The 20,651-nt window shown below is 34.4% G+C and overlaps 1 protein-coding gene across 13 annotated transcripts in view; it reads left to right on the forward strand.

Annotated features, from left to right (window-relative positions):
- The window catches only part of NTNG1 (netrin G1), a 421,011-nt gene that overhangs the window by 327,575 nt on the left and 72,785 nt on the right, over positions 1-20,651 (forward strand). For all 13 annotated transcript variants that reach the window (XM_074262832.1, XM_074262843.1, XM_074262830.1 and 10 more), the window contains one exon: positions 9,481-9,507. In XM_074262832.1, coding sequence (XP_074118933.1) covers positions 9,481-9,507 — 27 coding nt within the window. The remainder of the gene's footprint in view (positions 1-9,480; positions 9,508-20,651) is intronic.

A 20,651-nucleotide genomic window follows, 5' to 3' on the forward strand; every position in this document is an offset into this window, starting at 1 on the left:
TTTCTAGTTCCAAAATCCTATAATTGTATAGTCCTCCAAAGTCTTTTTTCCTGTGATCAAAAGTGCTAGTTTCATTTACCCAGTTCTCTTATTTTCTTGTTCACTTCTCTCAAAATGTCCTTTAGTTTGCCAGTGTTATATTTATGATATAGCCCCCCCAAATAGAATGCCAAATCTAACTCTAGCTTATTATATTACTTCTTAATATTAGAACATCAAGATATCGTATTGCCCTCTAAGATTAAAAAAAAAATAAGAGTACAAATTAACTTAGAGAAAATTTGTGTTCTAATTCCAACACTTCAATTAAATAGCTGTGTGATCTGGCCTCAAAAAGATTATCCAACTATTAAGAGAGGCCCAGATTTCAAAAGTAGAGATGTAACAGCCCTATTCTATTATGCTTTCCCAAGAAGTTCTCTGGAATATCATATTCAATTGTGGGCATCACAGTTTAATGATATTTTTATGTTGGAGAGTATCCAGAAGAAAGCAACAAAAGTCCAAAGGGCCTTGAATCCTTATTATCAGCAACAGTTGCAGGTCTGTGATATAATTCAGGAGAGGAAAGATTTGAGATAGATGATAGATTGATAGATATTGTGTCTGTGGATCCAATGTAGATGGGATATTAGATATGTTTTACTTGACCTCAGATGGGAAAAAAAAACAAAAAACTAGTAATAAGTTGTGGAGAAAGTAGATTTGAATCTACTTAGTAGGGTTATAAAAAAAAAAAAAATATGGGCTACTTCAAGAGCTGAAGGATTTCCAAACTCCTTCCCTCTCCCCCAGAGGTGGGATGATCACTTGTCAGGGATATTGGAATAGGGACTCCTTATATATGTGGACTAGACTAAATGGCCTCTTCTAACTCTGTAACTCTGTGGTTCTGCCCAATTGGATTCGTTGCTTAATTTTTCTTGGCCAAAATATAGAGGCTTAAGAGGCCTCTAAGGTTTCTTCAAACTCTGAAACTATGGCCTTAAGTTTCATTCAGATTATTTTGCACTTTATATTCCCAACCATATATATGCACCCAGCACATATCTGGGAAGCTGAGGCCCATTTCCTAGTTCCAAAGCTTTAATATAGATTTAATATAGTACAAGAGATAAAGGGATACAGGGAGAATATCTTGTATTTATATAGCACTTTACAGTATTGAAAACCTTTTGTCATACATTATCCCATTAGATACCTTTAACTGCTCTGTTGGGGAGGCAGGATAAGCAATTAGGCCCTCACTTGTATGCGACCATTCTTTTCTTTATCTCTGAATGACTCCCTATCACATTCTCCACAGCAGCTATTCAACCTCTCTCCTCCAGCTCCAAATTATTCCTTGGCTCTCCTTTCTCTGAGTTGATGATGTCTCTGCCTACTATCCTGAGAAAATTGAAACTAAGCATTGTGAAACTCCCTCTTTTCCTATTCTCAAAACATTACAATCTTTGTATGTCTTCAACTGTCTTCTCCTTTGCAATGGGATAAGAGGTAGCTTTCTTCTTTTGTCTTGTTAAGACTTCCATGCTCTTTATCTCCATTTAGAATTTTCTCCATTTATCATTCTACCTCTTTCTCTCATTTTTCTCCTCCCATCTGCCCACTCTTTGCTATCTCTAATATATGAGAATGTCTCATTTTCCTCCCCCCAAGTCCCCCCAAGCTCTCAATGTGTAACTCTTCTGCTTTTCCTTGCTATACTTATGAGAAGAGAAGGAAGGCTACACTTACTATCTTTATTACATCACCACCTATTCACTCCTGGAGTCATGACAATCGATAGTCTGATGTCATCATTTGACTGAAAATGTTTTCTTTGGTATCTCCTTTTTACTTCCTGAGTCAATGACTTTATTCTTTTCCTCATCCAGGGCATATTGTGTTTTGAATCATGTTGGGAGACAAAAATCAGAGCAAAAGGGAAAAGCCATGGGAGAGGAAAAAAAAAAAAAAAAAAAAGAAAGAAAAAAAGAAGTGAACATAGCATGTGTTGATTTACATTCAGTCTCCTTAGTTCTTTTTCTGGATGCAGATGGCATTTTCTGTCCAAAGTCTATTTGGATTGCTTTGGATCACTGAACCACTGAGAAGAACCAAGCTTTTCATAGTTGATCATCACAGTTGTTGTTGTTGTGTAAAACGTATTCCTCATTCTGCTTGTTTCACTCAGCATCAGTTCATGTAAACCTTTTCAGGCATTTCTATAATCAGCTTGTTCATCATTTTTTTTATAGCACAATAATTTATGGCTCTATTCTTTTCTGATTCTTCCCCTACTGGGGGGAAATCACCTTCCTTGGAACAAATTACTCTCATTTGCTCATTCTGCTGACATCAAAGATGCCAAACATATACACTTCTTCCTGGGCCATCTTTAGTTATCTTGACTTTTTTCCAGTTACTGAACTTTTTTGGCTCTGAAAGAGTTAAGCTGACACTTTTGTGCAATTCTGCCTCACTTAAATCCAATTCACCCATGAGTTAAGACATCACCTGAAATGTCATTGGTCAAACAACAATCTCATTGCTGCTCAGTTTCTTTTTTTGATTGACCACTCTTCTGCTCTGTGAATTTAAGTATTTCTGAAGGCCCTATTCTTTTTTTTTTTTCTTTTTGTTGAAGGCCCTATTCTTAACCCCTTTCTCTATATTTATTTTCTCCCTAGTACTTTTTTTTTTTTTTTTTTTTTTTGGTAGATACTCCCAATTTTTGAGCAGATCATTCTAAAGCTGCATAATGCTAGTTGTTATCTAGTTCAACCCTTACAATAAGAAATCAGGAAAATAAGTCCATTAAAATTAAGTGAGTTTCCCCAAGATCAAACAGTTTACAAACATATCCCCAATTTCTCCTGAGTTATAGTTCTGTATCTATCTTCCATATTTTTTTTTCTGTTTTTGCCTTGTAAAACCTATGTTACCTATCACGTCATTTAATATCTATTTGCCTCAATTTCCTCAACATTTTTCTGTCATAAAAATCAAATGAGGTAATATCTGTAAAGTACTCAGAATAGTATCTGGCTCATAAGAGGTGCTATATAGATGCTGCTAATAATCATTACTTTCAATATTTATAATATATGAAATTGATATCACCCCATTTTTAATCATAATTTCTTAAAATTCTAATGCCCAGCTATGCTTTTAAGTATGAATACTAAGATGCAAGATGTTAAGTAAGACCAGCTCTAATTCTGATATCCTTCCTCTCCCCAGACAATACTTGGTAAATTCAGCCCACTCTACTTCAGGTTAGTGATGAGACAGTTCGGTATGATGTGTACCACCCCAGAGTAATATGAGCTCCCATTTCATCCAGTCCTGTTGATAAAAATGTCATGTGAGACAGAGCTAAAAGCTATACAAGTCAAATTATATTATATGCACTTCTTGTCCCTTACTCCAAAGTCCGAGAATGAAGGGAGTTAGCTTTTGCAAGGAGCACTTATAGTGGCTAGTATATTGGATTTGAAAAAAGAAAAAACCTGATTCAAATGCCACTTCAAATTCTTACTGGCTACATCAGCTTGGACAAGTCTATTAACTTCTCTTGCCCTTAATTTCTTAACTAAATATGTGATATCTCTAAAAATATGATCCTATCAATCAAACTATAAAGCTCTTCACAATATTTATTGTTGTCCAAACCAGATGATTTAAAATCTGATGGCATATTCATTGATTTTCTCCAGTGTTTAATTTCCCCACTGTACATGATGAAATATTTTTATTACTCTTAATTTTTTTTTCTTAAATGTATAAATTATTATTCTTATTTAGCATTATTATTGTTGTTGTTCTTAATTGTGTCTCCAGCTACTTCACAATATGTATCTATCACAATATCTATAATATGTATCTATTCTGGAAAATGAAAGATAAATCTCTTATATGCCTTTTTTTGGATTTGTTCTCTTCACTCTGTAATCTTTAGGAATATAATACTCCCAAATCTAACTTTGTGATATTTCAGTCTTATAGATGACTCTTGTCATTGAATCTTCAGCAATTCAATTCTCAGGAATATTCTATTTTCACCCAGAAGAAAACTAACTGTAACTTGGACCACAGAATGAGCAGTGAAAGAACTTTAAAAAAAGATTTCCTTTATATTGCAAATCGGCTGGATTTTATGATAACAATAATGATCACCACCACCACCACAACAACACAATAATAATTCATAGTTCTGTGGTGCTATGAGTTGAGAAATATTTTCCTCATAACAATCCTAGAAGTAAGGTAGCATCTTTATTCCTATTTTATAGATAAAGAAACTGAGTGTGAAAGAATAGATTTGGCCCCCATCACACAGAGATTAAGTAGAATGTGAACAATGACCTGACTCCAAGTCCTTCGAGCTTCCCATTAGACCACACTCTTTGATAAATGCTTCCCTTATGCTCACTAACTCTGGAAGACCTTTTAAAGATCTAGGTTCCCTGTGGTCACCATCTAACTACCAGGACAGTAATAAAGATCAATCCAGCTATATGACTGTGTATCTAATTATTGCAAGAGGGATCATTTTGTTTCCCAAATTAAAACATGGAAAGCTTTTCTCTTTTGCTCTTCTCCAGATGGAAAGCTGCTAAAACATTCACTGATTCACAGAGGGAGTTGTGATGGGTAACAGAATGACGCTCCTTCTGTAAGAGCAGTGTTTATTTGGAGGCTACAATCATATTGACTTCATTAAGACTGAACATGTCCATGGCTGCCATTTTTTGCTGATACAGTTTGTAGGATGCAATAACATGGCTGGTCATAAGCCATCATTAATTCATTTCTAGTGCTTTTGCTGTAACCTAATGTATTAAAATTTATTTCTTAAAAAACATTTTTTTTTTAAAAAACAAAACCAAACTGGAATTTCATGCTTCTATTAACTACATAGCTTTCCCCCCCTTTTTTTGGTGTACAAATTCTTTGAAAGGGGCAGCTAGATGGTGTAGTGGATGGAGCACCTAGACTCAACTTCCTGGGATCAAGAAGACCTGAATTCAAATCTGTGTTCAGACACTTTCTTGCCTATGTGACCCCAAGTCATTTAATCCTATTTGCCTCAATTTCCTCACCTATAAAATGAGCTTGAGAAGGAAATGGCAAACTACTCCATCTTTGCTAGGAAAATCCCAAATGGGGGTCACTTAGATTCTGAAACAATCACACAAAAACAACAATAACAACAACGTTCATTTGAGCTGATCAAAGTGTACAAATGTCATGAAGTGATGTGACATTTCTATGCACCAGTTCTGCACTAGAGCTTTGCAGGATTTGAAAGTCAGCCTTTGATCCAAAGCTGTGGGCACTCATATTTTAATTTCTCTATGAGAACACCTAGAAAAGCAAATGGCATACCACATTGCATCATAAAGAGTTGAAACTTGGATAAGACATTTTGGTTAGTTAGTATTTATTAGGTGCCTCCTATGTGCCCAGGACTGCGCTAAGAGATAAGGATACAAAAAGAGTCAAAAGACCATCCTTACCCACAAGGGGCCTGCAATCTAATAGTGTCTCTGAACCTCAGTCTACTCACTTGTTTGAAGACAGAACTAAACTAGATGATCTTAACCAGAATTTTTAACTCTAACAGTTTTGTATCCTCCCATTTTGGGAGCACTGTTCTGAATTATCTCAGTCAATCTCAGGGAAGATAGCCACATTTCTGAAGGTCATTGACCCAATATTGACAGCAAGTACCCCAATCTATCTCTGATTGAGAATTAATTATTGCCATCAATTGTGATGTTCATTTCCCTCAAGAGGTTCTTTCAATTATACATTGTGGTTAAAATTCGCTGTGATCATCCCCATCCAAATCCCTAACATCAATCTATACAATATTTTTGAACCCCCTCTGATCTACATTCTTGCTGGTAAGAAAGACAGCTACTGTAGTGGGGGTAGATTTCAGTTCATCCATTAACTGGTGACAGGTCCAGAACAAGTCTAGCATTTGTAAAGGGAACCAGTATAGTGTAACTAGCACATGATTTATTAGGCATTCTGGAGAAGTTTGGGCTTGTTAAATATTTGAAAGCTATTTCCTGCCTGAGGGATTCTTTTTACAGTCTACTATTCAGTAGGGCTATTGAGTTCTTACCAGATATATCATATATTTTCATATAACCAAAATAGGGATCTTTAAAAATAACTTTTGGGGGGAATTTTATGAAGATTTGTACTAACATGAACAATTTAAATCCTGATTTCTTCTGACTGATTCTCATTTTATAATAGTAGAATCTGAAATGACTCCCACATAGCACCACAAAGAAATACATTGTGGTATTATGGAAATAACACTGGGCAAAGCGCAGATGTGGATTTGTTCCTGCTTGTAGATTTGCATAGACCATGGGCTGAGAGTCAAGGTGCCACAGCCCAAATTATCTAAACTTTATGTATGTCTGTGGATTCAGGCATCAGTTATATCAGCTTAGATATAATCCTGGGTCTCAGCTTTCTCCCTATAAATAGAAGTTATTGGACTACATGTTTTCTCAGATCCTTTCTGGTGCCCAATATTCTGTAATTAAAGCTCAAGTCAGAAGACATAGTCCTTAGCAGCCAATTATTAGTAATAATTGAATATATTTTTACCCTTCATGGATAAGGTCTGCAAGGATACAATGATCAGCATTTGTTATCTGTACTGGTAACCGTTCTGAAATGAAACCCCTGTGCATCTTCATAAAGGATTCCACTGCAGTACTTGCTATAGCAAAGTCTCTCGTAGTTTTGCACTGTAATGGATCTGACAAAGTACCTTGAGAACTTTGTCTTCCATTATGCATAGTCCTCTAACTCCATAGAAGTTGGAGACACATGAAAAGTTTATTTCTGCCACCGTAACACCATTTCCCTTTGAAGGATTGCAAAAGGCTTGCTGTTCTTTGCAGCAAAGCAGGATTTTCAATCATTGGGAAATTTGGAGCTTTAGCCATTGATGCTGGAGTTATGATGCTGCAATCATACCTCACCAGGGGATTTGCAAAGGGGGGAAAAAGACCCAATACGAGGTCACGCTGTCATGCTGCTGCAGAGATATTCTACCAAGGCATCAGCTGGAGACTTTAGCAGCCTGGCATAGAAATCTATACAAGTCTAAATTTAGTTTATATACTAGAGTTCAAATCTGCAACCTGGAGATTTTAGATGATAGGGAAAAGATCTTTTCTTTTTTTTTTTTTTCCCAACCCAAACTTAGCTTCAGTTAAATAATGGTCAGCAATTAACCCGAGGCTTAATTGGGACATAAGAAATGGTACAAATGCCAGGTATCTGAAATTAAACATCTATTCCCCAAAGCTTGTATGCCTTGGCATTGAGTTTTGAAGGGGCATTCAAAATGAGTAGAATTATGTCTCTTAGTTTGAGAGGGAAAAAAAAAATTAGAAGTCTAACTAAAATAAAAGGGCTAATTTTTCAGAAATAATTATTTGACATCTAATAGTTAAATTCCACTGTGTTATATTTTGTCCAAGTTTCCCAAAAGTATAATAGGCTGCTTTGGGAGGTTCTTGGTTTCCCCTCACTGCATGCTTCAAACAAAGACTGGATACCTATTGGCTATAGACATTATAGAGTTCATGGACAAATATGGCTTAGATTAAGGGACTTTTAATCATTCTCTTTCTCTAAAATTCCATGATCCCAATCCAAAGAAAAAGAGATCTATACATTGCATAATGTAAATATCTTATTCAGTCAAAGAAAATGCTTATTTTTAAAAGAAATATTTAGAGAGCCTGGGAATAGGGACTGAAGGGTCAGTCTTATAGGTTGGTCCACATTCTTATTAAATTCTCAGTGGACCAGGCAACTCTCTGAGGCTGTAATTTACAAACCAGTTGCCATCTTATATCAGTGCAGGACATTTCTAAACAAGATATTTCAATGCCAATAATATATAAGTCCAGACCAAATATATGAAAACATCATAAGTTAAGCAATGAAAAGGATTGTAGAGGCCAGTAAGCCCACTATACCCTTCATTTACATATGAAGTATACATAAAAGCTCTCTATCTATCCATTTATTCATCTATCTAGTCTTATCACTTTTCATATATATTAAATGCATATTATTGATTTGCATTTATGTATATATATACACAATACATTTGAGTATATATACCCATATGTAAATATTATGGATTATATACAAACCTACAGATATACACAGATGTGTAGACATGCATAAACAATGGTATGTACAGACATATATGTGTGTGTTTATATTTAGATTTGGATGCTTAGCCACTCATATTTTTTGGGAAATAGATTTGAAAAGGACTTGTAAATCAGGTAGAAGTTCAATAAAAATCCCACATAATACCCATCTCTGGTCAAGCATCTATAACACTGAAAAGAGAGGAAAGTAACAAGCATTTTTATAACACATACTTTGTGCCAAAGAGCTTTTTATAAATATCGTCTTATTTGATCTCTGCAACAATCTTGCAAACAAGGTGCTATCATTATCCCAATTTTACAGCAAGGAAACTGAGATAAAAATAAATTAAATGACTTGCTCTGACTTACATAACCAGTAAAAATTTGGAGCTGAATTTGAATTCCTGATCTTCCTGACTTCAGGTCCAGTGCTCTATCTACTATGCCACGAGCTGTCAAAACCAAAGAGGATGATACAAGTTACCAATCATTGCTTGGTACTGTTTGTTGAACTAGTACATTTATCTCATCAGGAGTTTTACTCAGCATAAAGATTAGATTTGGTCCAAATCTGATCCCAAGTCCAATCACACCTCTGAAGTGGTTCCACCTCTGTAATACAACTCAACAATTGAAGTAAGAGCTGGAAAAAATCAATGAAGTGGATGATCAATATGAGCAACCTAATGCATTCTTGTATTCTTCTGCTCAATTAAATTTCTATTACATAGCTTAATCCATGTAACTGACAAGTAAAAGTGAAATAAGAATGGTAGTTTTGTGTAGTTAATCAAATAAAACCCTAAATGATTTTCAACAGCTGACTCATGGAATTTATAATACATTTTTAAAAAAATCTATAACTTGGGTTAAAATATTTGGGTAGGTACCCCACCAATTTACATACATGCTTTATGTCTTTTACCCCGCTAATAAATCTGTTCTACTGACCTAATGGGCTTTTTAGTATTAATACACAAGTCCCAAAGGCACTTGGATGCCCATTTCACTTCTGGGAAGAACAACTTGATGCTTGAATTCTGGCTCATAGCTTCTAATCCCTCAAAAGCACACAAGTACTTTAAAGTTGAAATAAAGGCTTTGCATAGTTCCACTTCCTATTTCTGTGGGAGGGGTATTGGGGCAAGGGAGGGTTGCTTTTAGGATGTGATAAGGAAATGGGAATAAAGAAAATGTTCTTGATATAATGTTAATGATTTTTAGTCCTATGTTAATATATGGCTAATGGGTTTTTTGTTGCTGTTGTTTTCTTCTTTCTCCCCAGGTATCCCCAGTATTTCCAGTATTGGTAGTAAGTAAAAAACATGAAACAAGTCTAGAATAGCTTTGCTTTATTGTTTAACTCCTCAGGTCTATTTTCCCAGAATCCATTTCTGATTTTAGGATATTATCTTCTTGAAATAGTCATAGTTGTTGTGTGTGTTTGTTTTGTTTTGTTTTTTTTTAAGTTAATCCTTATGACAGTCCAAGTGAAATAATTCAATTCAAATCAATCCAATTCAAAGGCATTTTGTTTGACACTGGGGAAAGGGAGGGGGAATAAAATTGAATATGTTTTAATCATTGCCCTCACTATCTAAATAGATAGAGGAGATAAGTATAAGATATTTACATATATAATAAAAAGTTTTGTGAACTCAAAGAAATAATCTTATAAATGATTTTTCATAATCAACAAAAGACCAAAACTAAAAAATTAGCTCTGTCAGGGGTCATTTTGATGAACTAAATTGTCCTCCTTACTTATTGGAAGCCAATAGATATAAATTTAGCTGTTTTCATAATATTTTAAAGGAAACAATAAAAACAAGTTTTCTTGCTCTTATTTTTAAAGTCTGAATTATATAGATAGCTGGCTACCAGTGAAAAAACTGAAACTTATTAGTCAGACAAAAAAGAAAATGTTATAAACCAAAGGACTTTGATGCATTTTGTAAAGGTAGGCTTTTTTTTTTTTTTTTTTTTTTTTTTTTTTTTGAGATTTGAAGAGGCCTAAAAGAAAAAAAGAACAGATTACTGCCTAATATTCTTTTGAATGCCTAAAGGCAGAAAAGCAAAAAGAAAAACAAAAACCAAGCAAATAAAACACAATGACCTACATGTCTGATTTATAAATTCACAATCATCCTGATAAAATTCACAATCTTAGTTGGTATTGAGGGAAGGGGATGATTTGAATATATTTTTCCCTTTTTTTAAATTAAATAAAATAGTAAACAAAATCTAAATTCTGGCTATCAGAAGGCAAAGTGCTAGAAATCCTTTTGGAAGCCTTACACAGGTGTAAGATTGAAAGGAAAAAATTTATTTCCCATTCCTAGCCCTCAATCACTCTTCCAACCAGGTTGCCAAAAAAAAGGGCATTTTTTCTGCTTCAGTTTCAGAGCATGTCTTGTTGGACTTCGTGGACCTCGCACCAGAGATTCAGGCTATTCAATTCCTTTACATCTAAAGAGATGGATACAGGCCAATTCCCAAAGAGCAGAGTTCATTAAGGGAATATCTAACTGGTTTTCAAAGCAGTGTCTTGTGTATTTTATAGATATCACACTGTCTAGCTTGCTGATATCTACAATCCTTATACAAGAGTTGAATAGCTGATCAGAAATAAAGTACTGAGAATACTAAGGTAACACAGGATAATTGAACTAAAGATTTCAACCCATTGCCTTGACTTCATTTTGGTTTTTGTCACTGCTCTGGGTTGGGCAAAGAAGATCAGCATGTAAACATTGGCAGGTGAAGATTTGTTATATCCAACACTCAATTGAAAAGCAACACTCCAATAATTTGGATTAAATAGTTGCTTTAATTTTAGATGCATAGTAAGGTCTTTCCATTTATAAATCTGTCCAGTGTACATAAGCTTGTGAATAGGCCTGGGTCCGGATTTGTTAAGGATTAGATACCATGTTAAATGTCATCAAAACTGGCCTACTTGTAAATCGGAGTAGTGTTTCACATCCATTTAGATACCAACCTAATGCCACGGCATCTCCCTCCACAACCTTAAGTGGCGCAACATCAAGGCTACAGACTTGCAAATGGAAGCCTTTGGTTTTAATAGCCTAATTTTTCTGCTTTCCTGTCTCCCTCGGCATTTGCCTAACTGCAAATGCACAGCTCTATGCTGCTTTCAGACCTTAACAATTGCATTTACACATGCCTTTTATGGGAAAAGGGAGCCAGCAAAGGAACGCTTTTGAAACTATTACAGGGACTTGTAATCAGCTTGTCAAAAGTTTCAGAAATGGAGAGATGGAAAAGTAGCTCTTGGGAGTAGACTGTTGTTTCTTTCTGTTTGGTGTCAGTTATGTGTTGCATGGGCTCTCTGATTGTACTGCTCGCTTTACACTCCATAAAGCTGTTTCCACCACATTCACCATCTCTGAGCATCAGCAGATGTTGGCCTTTTGATAAACACTTAAATGGGAAATCTGAATTTTTTAAACTTTTTCTTTTTTTTTTCCCCTTTTTTTATAACCAATGGTGACCTGAAAGGATGGTTTGTTGTGACTTTGGAAAGCTTATGAACCTTTATTATCAAGAATTTAGAAAAAAATGAATTCCTGACTAAAGCCTTCTATCCAGTTTATTCACAAAGTCTTCAGTTCAATCCCGGCTCACTTCCTTATAGTGTGAGGGACATTTCCAGAATCTCCCAACTTTTTTCCTTCTGAGCAAAATATGAGAATCTCCTTGTGTGATAAGACCAAAGCCCAAACCCTTGGCACATTTTAAGCAACTTGGCTACAACTATCCAATTCACTAATCCAAGCATCCTACAAAGAATAAATTCTTTGAAGCTGCTTTAGTGACTCCTATACATTTCTTCCTCTTTGTGGGAATAAATGCTTCTGCTTGCATTGGGTTAGAGATGAGGGCAAGGAAGCTGTAACTTTTTTTCCTCTTCAAAATTCAGGAATTTGTTTTCAGATAATGAATTATCATCCTAGAAAGCAAAAGGATGGAATTTTTAGGGGATGAATCAGAGAAATAGGCTGGTTTTTATCTAGGTTTGAGTATTTTCCAGGGCTCTCCCCTTTAGCCTGAAGAGGGAATCAATAAACAGAATTTCACCAACGTACAAAGAAGATGCCATCACAAGAGATGTAGAACCTATGAGTATGTGGTGATCAAAGAATATCCTCAAGGAAATAAATAATATCTACATTTATTGGGGTATATATTGTAAGTATATATGTGTGTGCATGTATATACAATGTTTATGTAGATGTACACTTTATATACGTGCAAAAATGATTTTATATCTTTTGTGATTATAATATACATCTGGGATTTTAAAATGTAATTGAAGATCAAATGAAAAATAGTCATCCTTTCTGATCATCTGAAGAAAAATGTAACAATTTTCCCATTAAGGTCATTTGTACCTGCTGTTGTCTATCAATTAGGTTGCAGGGCTTACAATCATCCTGAGAGTGCTCGATTTTAATGCTGATCTTTTCAGCATGTTTTGGCCACATGGCTGAAAAATTACTGGTGATATTGTCAGCAATTAATGAATCCCCAAATAATTCCACAACTCTCTGAGCTTTATGATCTGTGTTTTTTCTTCACTCAGTATAATGACCATTCAATTAAGTTTGATTTATATCATGCTTGCTGAGCACTTGTAAACAGCAAAGTCCTATCAAAACATTTATTTGTTGTAACTGATGATCTAATTAATAGTTTGTATTGGTTTTCTAGTGTTAAAGTTAATCACTGCCTTCTAACCCATATTATCTGATCTTTAGTCCTGTAAGCATAATTTTGCTAATTATGCTAAACAGTATGTTATAAAGTATATAATTAGACTTGGGAAGGATTGGCCTGATGTGCAAATAGCTTTGTGTGGGTGATTATCACCTCTGAAACCTGCTGGTGGCAGATGAGTCAGAGTTTAGAGATTGCATCTTAAACTTCAGTAGATGGTCTATCAAAAAAAAAAAAAAAAAAAATCAACACTTTTTTCCAAAATAAAAATTGGCCATTTTAAATAAATAGAATTCATTCTTTGAATAGCAAGCCAAACGGGACATAAATAAAGCACTTTGGACAAAGCTGGCAGTGCATTATTTTTTTAAAGTATTTTGAAATAGAAAAAGACTAACATGATGTTATTTACCTTCAGCGAATAAAAAATAATGATGATGGTGGCTAGGGGATGATTTTTTCCTGAATCTCCCAACCCCCAGGCTTGCCAACTTCCTGTATTGTTTGTATTTCTTATTTTTTTTCCTTGAAACTAGCATTACCTTCATCATAAAATTAACAGAACCTCTAAATGATTTAATTGCCACTAATATTAAATAAGAAAAATCAAACAGGTATTCATCAATCTGTCAGGAAAGCCCAGAGATGTTCTTTTATTTGCAAATATTTGATGTTAGCTCCAGACCTTGTAAATTTTGTCTTCCAAGCAGCCTCTAAATATTTTTCCTCTAACCTGGTTTTTCATATAAACTAGATCGTGAGTAAAATAACAAGGTTAATCATTTTACTGCCCAAGGGTTATTAGTAATCATGTTCATGTCATCCGGAGAGCTGTAGGGTTTGTTTTGTCTTCCATTGCCTTAATGCTTCTCAATCCTCCAAATAAAAGCTTAATTTGAATTGCCCTTTAACTAATTAGATTTTTTTATAATGTTAAAAAAGGAAGAAATAAAATCATTGAGCTAGTACAGCCTGATGTCAGTCTGTGTTGTGTATGACATTCATTTTAAGCTCTGTTGGCCAAAGATCTAGAAAGGAGGCCGAAGTCCCAGGTGAGATTTCCTTGGAATCATGTCTTATCATGTGCTCAGTGACCACCATCACAGACCCATTTCACATTTGTGTAATTAGCATTTCACATTCACAAATTCTTTGTATTTTTCCTAAAATTGAATGAATGTTGGGGCTTAGCTGACACTTTGTACCCCCAAAATTTTCTACATGAGTTAAGAGGACAATATATGGTATGACTACAAAATGTAAATCTTCAAAAATATTTCTAACAAAAAAAGAAATTTTTCTATGTCTGATATGCCAGTGATTGTCTTTGGGTCAAGAATCTTCCTTGCCAAATAACCTTTAAAAAATTAACACAGATGGTAAAGCAAAAATTTTAAATGTGAGTCAATATCTGGGCATTAGTTAGCTTTCTCTACAAATAAATGGAATGAAGTCTAAGTCCAATAACTCAGTTGAAAGGTTTTCTTCCATGACCTCTAACAGGTCTTTCATAGGGACTCCCAAAGGATTCTAATACTTTAGGTTGTTGTTTTTGTTCAGTCATGACAGACTTTTTGTGAACCCATGAGCCATAATGATCATGGGGTTTTCTTAAAAAACACTCCAGAGTGATTTGTCATTTCCTTCTCTAGTGGTTTAAGGAAAATAGAGATTAAGTGACTCAAGGTAACACAATTAGTGAAGCTGAATTTGAGCTGAGAGCTTCCCGACTCTAGATTCAGCATTGAGCCATCTAGCTGAGTATACACTAAATTATGGAGCTAAACTTGGAGAACTGATTAAAAACAAACAAACCAAAAAAACAAAAACAAAAGCAAAAACAAACAAAAAACCTAAAACCTATCACTTCAGTTCTATATCAAACCAGGGATGACATTTAATATTTTCCCTGGGCAGGGAGGGGGAAGGTGGGGAGAGGGAAGGACATTGTAGGTGTTCCCATCTGGCCAAAACTTGGCTCCTTGCCATTTCTCTACTTGGTGTAGCTGACAATGTAAGATACATTTTGATGACCCCAGACACCTCAAAAGAGAAGTCGAGGTAGAAGATGTGCAGAGTTATTTTAAGGTTCCCAAAAAGTTAAAGGAGAGATTCCCAAGAGATAATATCTATGGATCAATTAAGCTGGGATTTTGGGATTTGGGAGCAATTTTTCATTGACTGAATCCTAACAACCTCCCTGATGTAGGTTACAAACTCTAAGGAATAATCGAAAAAAAATTTTTTTTATTGACTAGCTAACTTGTGTTTTGTCCTTATTATGCATAATGGGGATTATGGAGAAGTATCAAATCAGTTTAGTACCACATAATTCCCATCTTCAAGGAGCTATACAATCTCAGAGAGGTTTGAAGAAATACATAGAACTCATAATGATGCAGGTCAGAATAAAATTAATGGTTAAAAGTCCAAATGAGAGTTGGAATGAGATCTAGACTCAGAATCAGGAAAACTTGGGCATAAGTCTTTTCCCTAGGACATCCCAATGTGATACTGGGACAGTCACATAATATCACAAGGTCTTAGGAAATTCTCTAAATTGGAGAAAATTACCAATATTCATTGGTAGAGGGAAATTCCATATCATAAATCCCTTATGCCAATGAAACTATAGACCTGGAGTCAAAGTATCAAATAATGTAAGCAGCTGGCTTTATCCGAGGTCAAATAATGGTGATGATAATTCACTACATGTGTATATTTTTTTGGAATATTGATAAGTTATCAATTTTAAATGCCTAAATTCTAAAGTATGCTTTCTTTACAAAGAATGGAATGAAGTCTGAGTATTAAGTACTAGGTATTAAGAATACAGATACACAAGGGTTACAGGCCCTTCCTTCAAGGAACTTCCATTCTATCTCCATATCTATTATTTAATTTGGGCCTAAGATAAGTAGGTCATTTAATAGCATCATTCTAATTTTGAAAGATAAGCAAACTTAGGTGCAACTATGCACAAATATGTTATGTAGTTATAGCACCTTATTACATCCATATATGTATTATTACATAGCGCAATTGAAGTCCTATGACTCTACTCAAAGTTTTTTTACATATATCACAGGGTGTCTTCGATATATAGTCATGCCCCAGAAAAATCCCTCTGATGATAATAGGGGGAATGACACTAATGTAAATTCTTTCCTTGATACCTAGAGCTTCAAAAGAGAGCTTCACACTATTACTGTTGTCTAGGAAGAGACCATTCAAAAGAATACTTGAGATGTGATAAGCTTACCATTGCTTCATATTTTCCTTAATTTTCATAGACAAGAAAAAATAAAATCTTGAAGCTTTTGTGATAATCTTTGCTACTGGTCATCTCTCCTTAATGAAAGCCATTTCTCCGTCTTTTCAGTTAAAACTCTGTGGTAGAACAATTTTAAATTCTATATGGTTATAATTAGTAAAGACATTTGAGTTAATAACATATGGAACTATAGAAAAAAATCTGATTCAATTCCTGTGTGGCACAAAGTAGTGGAATGGTGCCCATCGAACTATTGTCCTTCTGAATCCTAAAGAATGATACAAAAAGTCACCTGAGTAATGTCTACCATACATTTTGCCTCTCTTTTTTCTGAGACTCACAGATATTTGCTGTATTTTAGAGTATGACAATAGATAACTGAATTTCCTAAAGGAGGCTTAACTCTGAATCTTTCCTGATAAAAAGCCTTTCTCTTTTTACTTCAAGCTCATGTTTTAGTCTGATTTTCCATGGATTCAGCACTAGGCAGTGAGTTTTTACAATTCTGAAATGGCTCTTTGCAACTTAAAGAGTAGAGAGCTTCTTCTTCTTCTTCTTCTTCTTCTTCTTCTTCTTCTTCTTCTTCTTCTTCTTCTTCTTCTTCTTCTTCTTCTTCTTCTTCTTTTTTTTTCTTTTTTTTTTTCTGGTAGGATGAAATCACTTTCATGTGAAAAGCATTAGACTAGGTGATTTTCTAATTCATGAAAATACATCTCAGCTCCCTCAGCCTAACTCACAGACCCTTCAATAATGCTTCTGAAGTGGTCCTTTATCAAGGTGAAAAAAAATGGCAGAAAGGATTTCTCTTGGCAAGCTCTCGAAGCTATTGTGCCCAAGGACCCTCAAATTAGAAAATTTGCTAAATTGATATGGCACCTCATTGGATTCAAATGAATAAGTTTAAATTTCCTCACGATACTGTCAAACCATTGCCTAAGTATATTAGTTAATATGGTATATAGACTGGACTTCCCACTAAGGTAAAATTATTTGCCACTTCCTTCTTCAGCTAATTTGACAGCTGAGGAAACTGAGTCAGGAGGTTTAAGTGACTTGCCAGGAGTCATATAGCTAGTAAGTGTCTAAGGATAGATTTAAACTCTGGAAGATGTAAAAGCACATATGTGAGTTGCCCTTGTGTATATATACATACACGTTCATATATGAAGTTGAACATTGGGAGATATGGAAATGCTAGTAGCAATAGGTATAACTAAGGATCACAAGAACACAGATATTGAACTCATTTCTTGACCAACAAACTCAGTAACAACTCTTCAGACACATTGTTCTGAAGATACTTTCTGTTATTGAATTTAAAGAAAATTTTCAGACCAATCTCAACTATAGTTCAAAAATAGCAACTTTTGGAATGTTATTTCATGAACTTCCCTCCCCCCCAAAGAAAGAGATCTTTCTTTCCCCTACAGATATGTCATTCAGAAAATTTATAGAAAAGAAAGGACTGATAGCATTGGGTGTGACATTTCATGCATCCTCATCATTAATGCCTTACATTATTTTTATTCACAGTACAGGATGAAGCAGTTGCTGTCATTTTTCCTTCAGATTAATTGATTTTGAGCTTCAAACAAGGGAACCTTCAGAATGAAGGACAAGATAGAGAAATTTTGATGCTGTCAATGTACTCAAGTTTTCTAAGAACAGATGATTTCAAAAAAATATCAATTCAGCTTGCTAGAGTCCTGCAGAAGCCATTTGATATTTTGATGTATAATTTCAAAGAAATAAATCATATGTATATGTATATATGTACATATAAAATTATATGTATAATATACACATATATAATACACAAATCAAATATTATTTAATAATGAAGTATCTCAGAATGCATTTATATTTTCTATATTTTGTTGCATGAGAACCTTTTACCCTATTCAGCTATTGTTTAGACTCATGTAATTTCAGCTAGAGGGACCTTAGAGATTATTTTGTTTGACACAACTTTTACATAAAAGAAATCTAAAGTTTAATAAGCCTTCTATTTGTCCACTCTCATCCTTCTTAAGAATAGCAAGACTGGGAATAGAACTCAGCTTTCCTAATTCCCACTGCTTCAAATTTCTGCTGCTCCATGCACAGAATACATATATACACCCATACATATATTTACACACATATATGCATGCATGTTTATGTATATGTGTATGCATTTGTAAATATATGCACATATACTCATATATATTTATACATACATGTATGCACGCACACACACACACACACACACACCACATGCATTTGTTCAATCATTTCAGTTGTGCCTGACTTCATGATTCAATTCGAAGTTTTCCTGGCAAAGATCCTGGAGTGGTTTGCCATTTCTTCACATCATTTGACAGTTGAGTCAACTGAAGCACACAAGGTTCAGTGACTTGCCCCAGATCACACAGCTAGTAAGTGTCTCAGGCAGGATTTGAACTTGGGAAGATGAGTTCCCTGGATTCCAGGTCCAAGACTCTATCCATTTGCCACCTCTTTATATATGAACATATATAAAAATATCTATATATGTGTATATATGCATATATATGTATCCATATGGACATGCCTATACTTCCTTAGTGTGCATATATATCATATAATATGTATGTACATAAACATACAATGTACATATACATGTATGAACACACACATGTGTATATCCATATACACACACACACAAACACACACATACAAAGATAGCTCATATAGGTGAATATACATCTTCCAGAATTTAAATCTTGCCTCAGACACTAGCTATGTGATCCTTGGGAAGTCACTTAATCCACTGCCTCAGTTTCCTCAGCTGTCAAATGAGTTGCAGAAGGAAATGTCAAATCACACCAGTATCTTGTTGAGAAAACCCCAGAGGGCATCACGAAGAGTTGGGCACAATTCAAACACTTAAATAGCAATAAAAAATATATGCTATGCACACAAATATAAAGACTTATTTGATGTGTATAATATATATATATATGCATATTTATGTGTGTCCATATTTATAGGATTAGGAATATGAACTCATTATATATGTTATATAATATTTTAATGTTAATATAAATTATTTTGGAGGAAATGTCTGCATCATTAATAATTCATAAAATAATAAAATTATAGATTTAAAGAAATCATCTCATTCAATTGTTTTCTAGATGAGAAATGTGATATCCATAGATGTTTGCTGACTTATCCAATGTCACACAAGTTGGAGACCAGTCCTTTAGCACCAAATCTAATGCTTGCTTCTTTTACTATATTTCATTGGTATCAAATTATTGCAAATTAGGTTATCCAAAAACTCCTTTTTTTTTGGCATGTGTATATGTGAGAGTGAGGAGTAGAGAGAAGGGAGAGAGACAGACATATAGATGGATAAATAGACAGAGACAAAGATGAAACACACATTCTCAATTACATATCCTTTTATTTCTAGAAGGATTTCTTGTACCCATCGGGGTAATAGAGATAAGAGAAATAAATTATCCACCCCCCCCCAAGGCCAAAACCCCTTATAACAAAACTCCAAAGAACTACTAAATACTTTTATTTTCTTGATAGTTTGCCTCATCATATTGATAGTGTATCACCAGCTAATTTTTTTTTGGAATCTTTTGATTATAAAAAGATTTATCATCATGATTAGATTTCTTATAATCAAATTTAACCTTGATTTTCTGAAGCATTAATTAAGAAAGCACACTTATTTCCAAGAGTTTCCAAGAGTTAAATAAAGCTCCAAAATGTCCTAGGATTATGAAATTAAAAGAGACTATAGAATTCACCTAGTCCAACTTCCTAATTTTGAAGTTGAGGAAACTTAGGCCCAGAAAGGTCAAAGGAGTTGTCACAGATCACACAGTGAGTTAATGTCAGATCTGGAGTTGAAGTTCAGAATTTCCAATTTCTATTCAATCTGTCTTGACCACTGCATCATTTTGTTCCTCAGGAAAGAGAAAGTGTTTCATTTAAGGGCATTTTATTAAAAGATAATAAAACTTTATGAGAGATAAGGGATGAAGCATCCCATAATATTCAAATATTGACTTATGAAGTTCCTTTGCAATTTTTAAAATTCTTCTTTTAGGATATCATGTCTGGTACAGGGTAGTAGTGAATTTTGTAGTGAAATTGTATCACTATCTAACTAATTGTATCACTATCTATCTAACCAGCTAGTGCTAGCAGAGGTTTTAGAGGGCTCTGAAGACAAAGTAGCCACACAGGTCTGGGATTTACTTGTCCGAAAATATTACTGATAAACATTTAATAGGAGTAAAGCTTCATTGCAGATCATTTTGTTTTCTGATACTATAACAAAACAAGGAGTACTTGCATAACCATGGGCGTGATCAAAACACCCACATGTATACATATACACATATACACCACTTGAGAAGCTATAATTTAAAAGCAACATCTAAAGTTATAACAAATTT

This window comes from Sminthopsis crassicaudata, chromosome 4, assembly GCF_048593235.1.
Source record: "Sminthopsis crassicaudata isolate SCR6 chromosome 4, ASM4859323v1, whole genome shotgun sequence".
Lineage (NCBI taxonomy): Eukaryota > Metazoa > Chordata > Mammalia > Dasyuromorphia > Dasyuridae > Sminthopsis > Sminthopsis crassicaudata.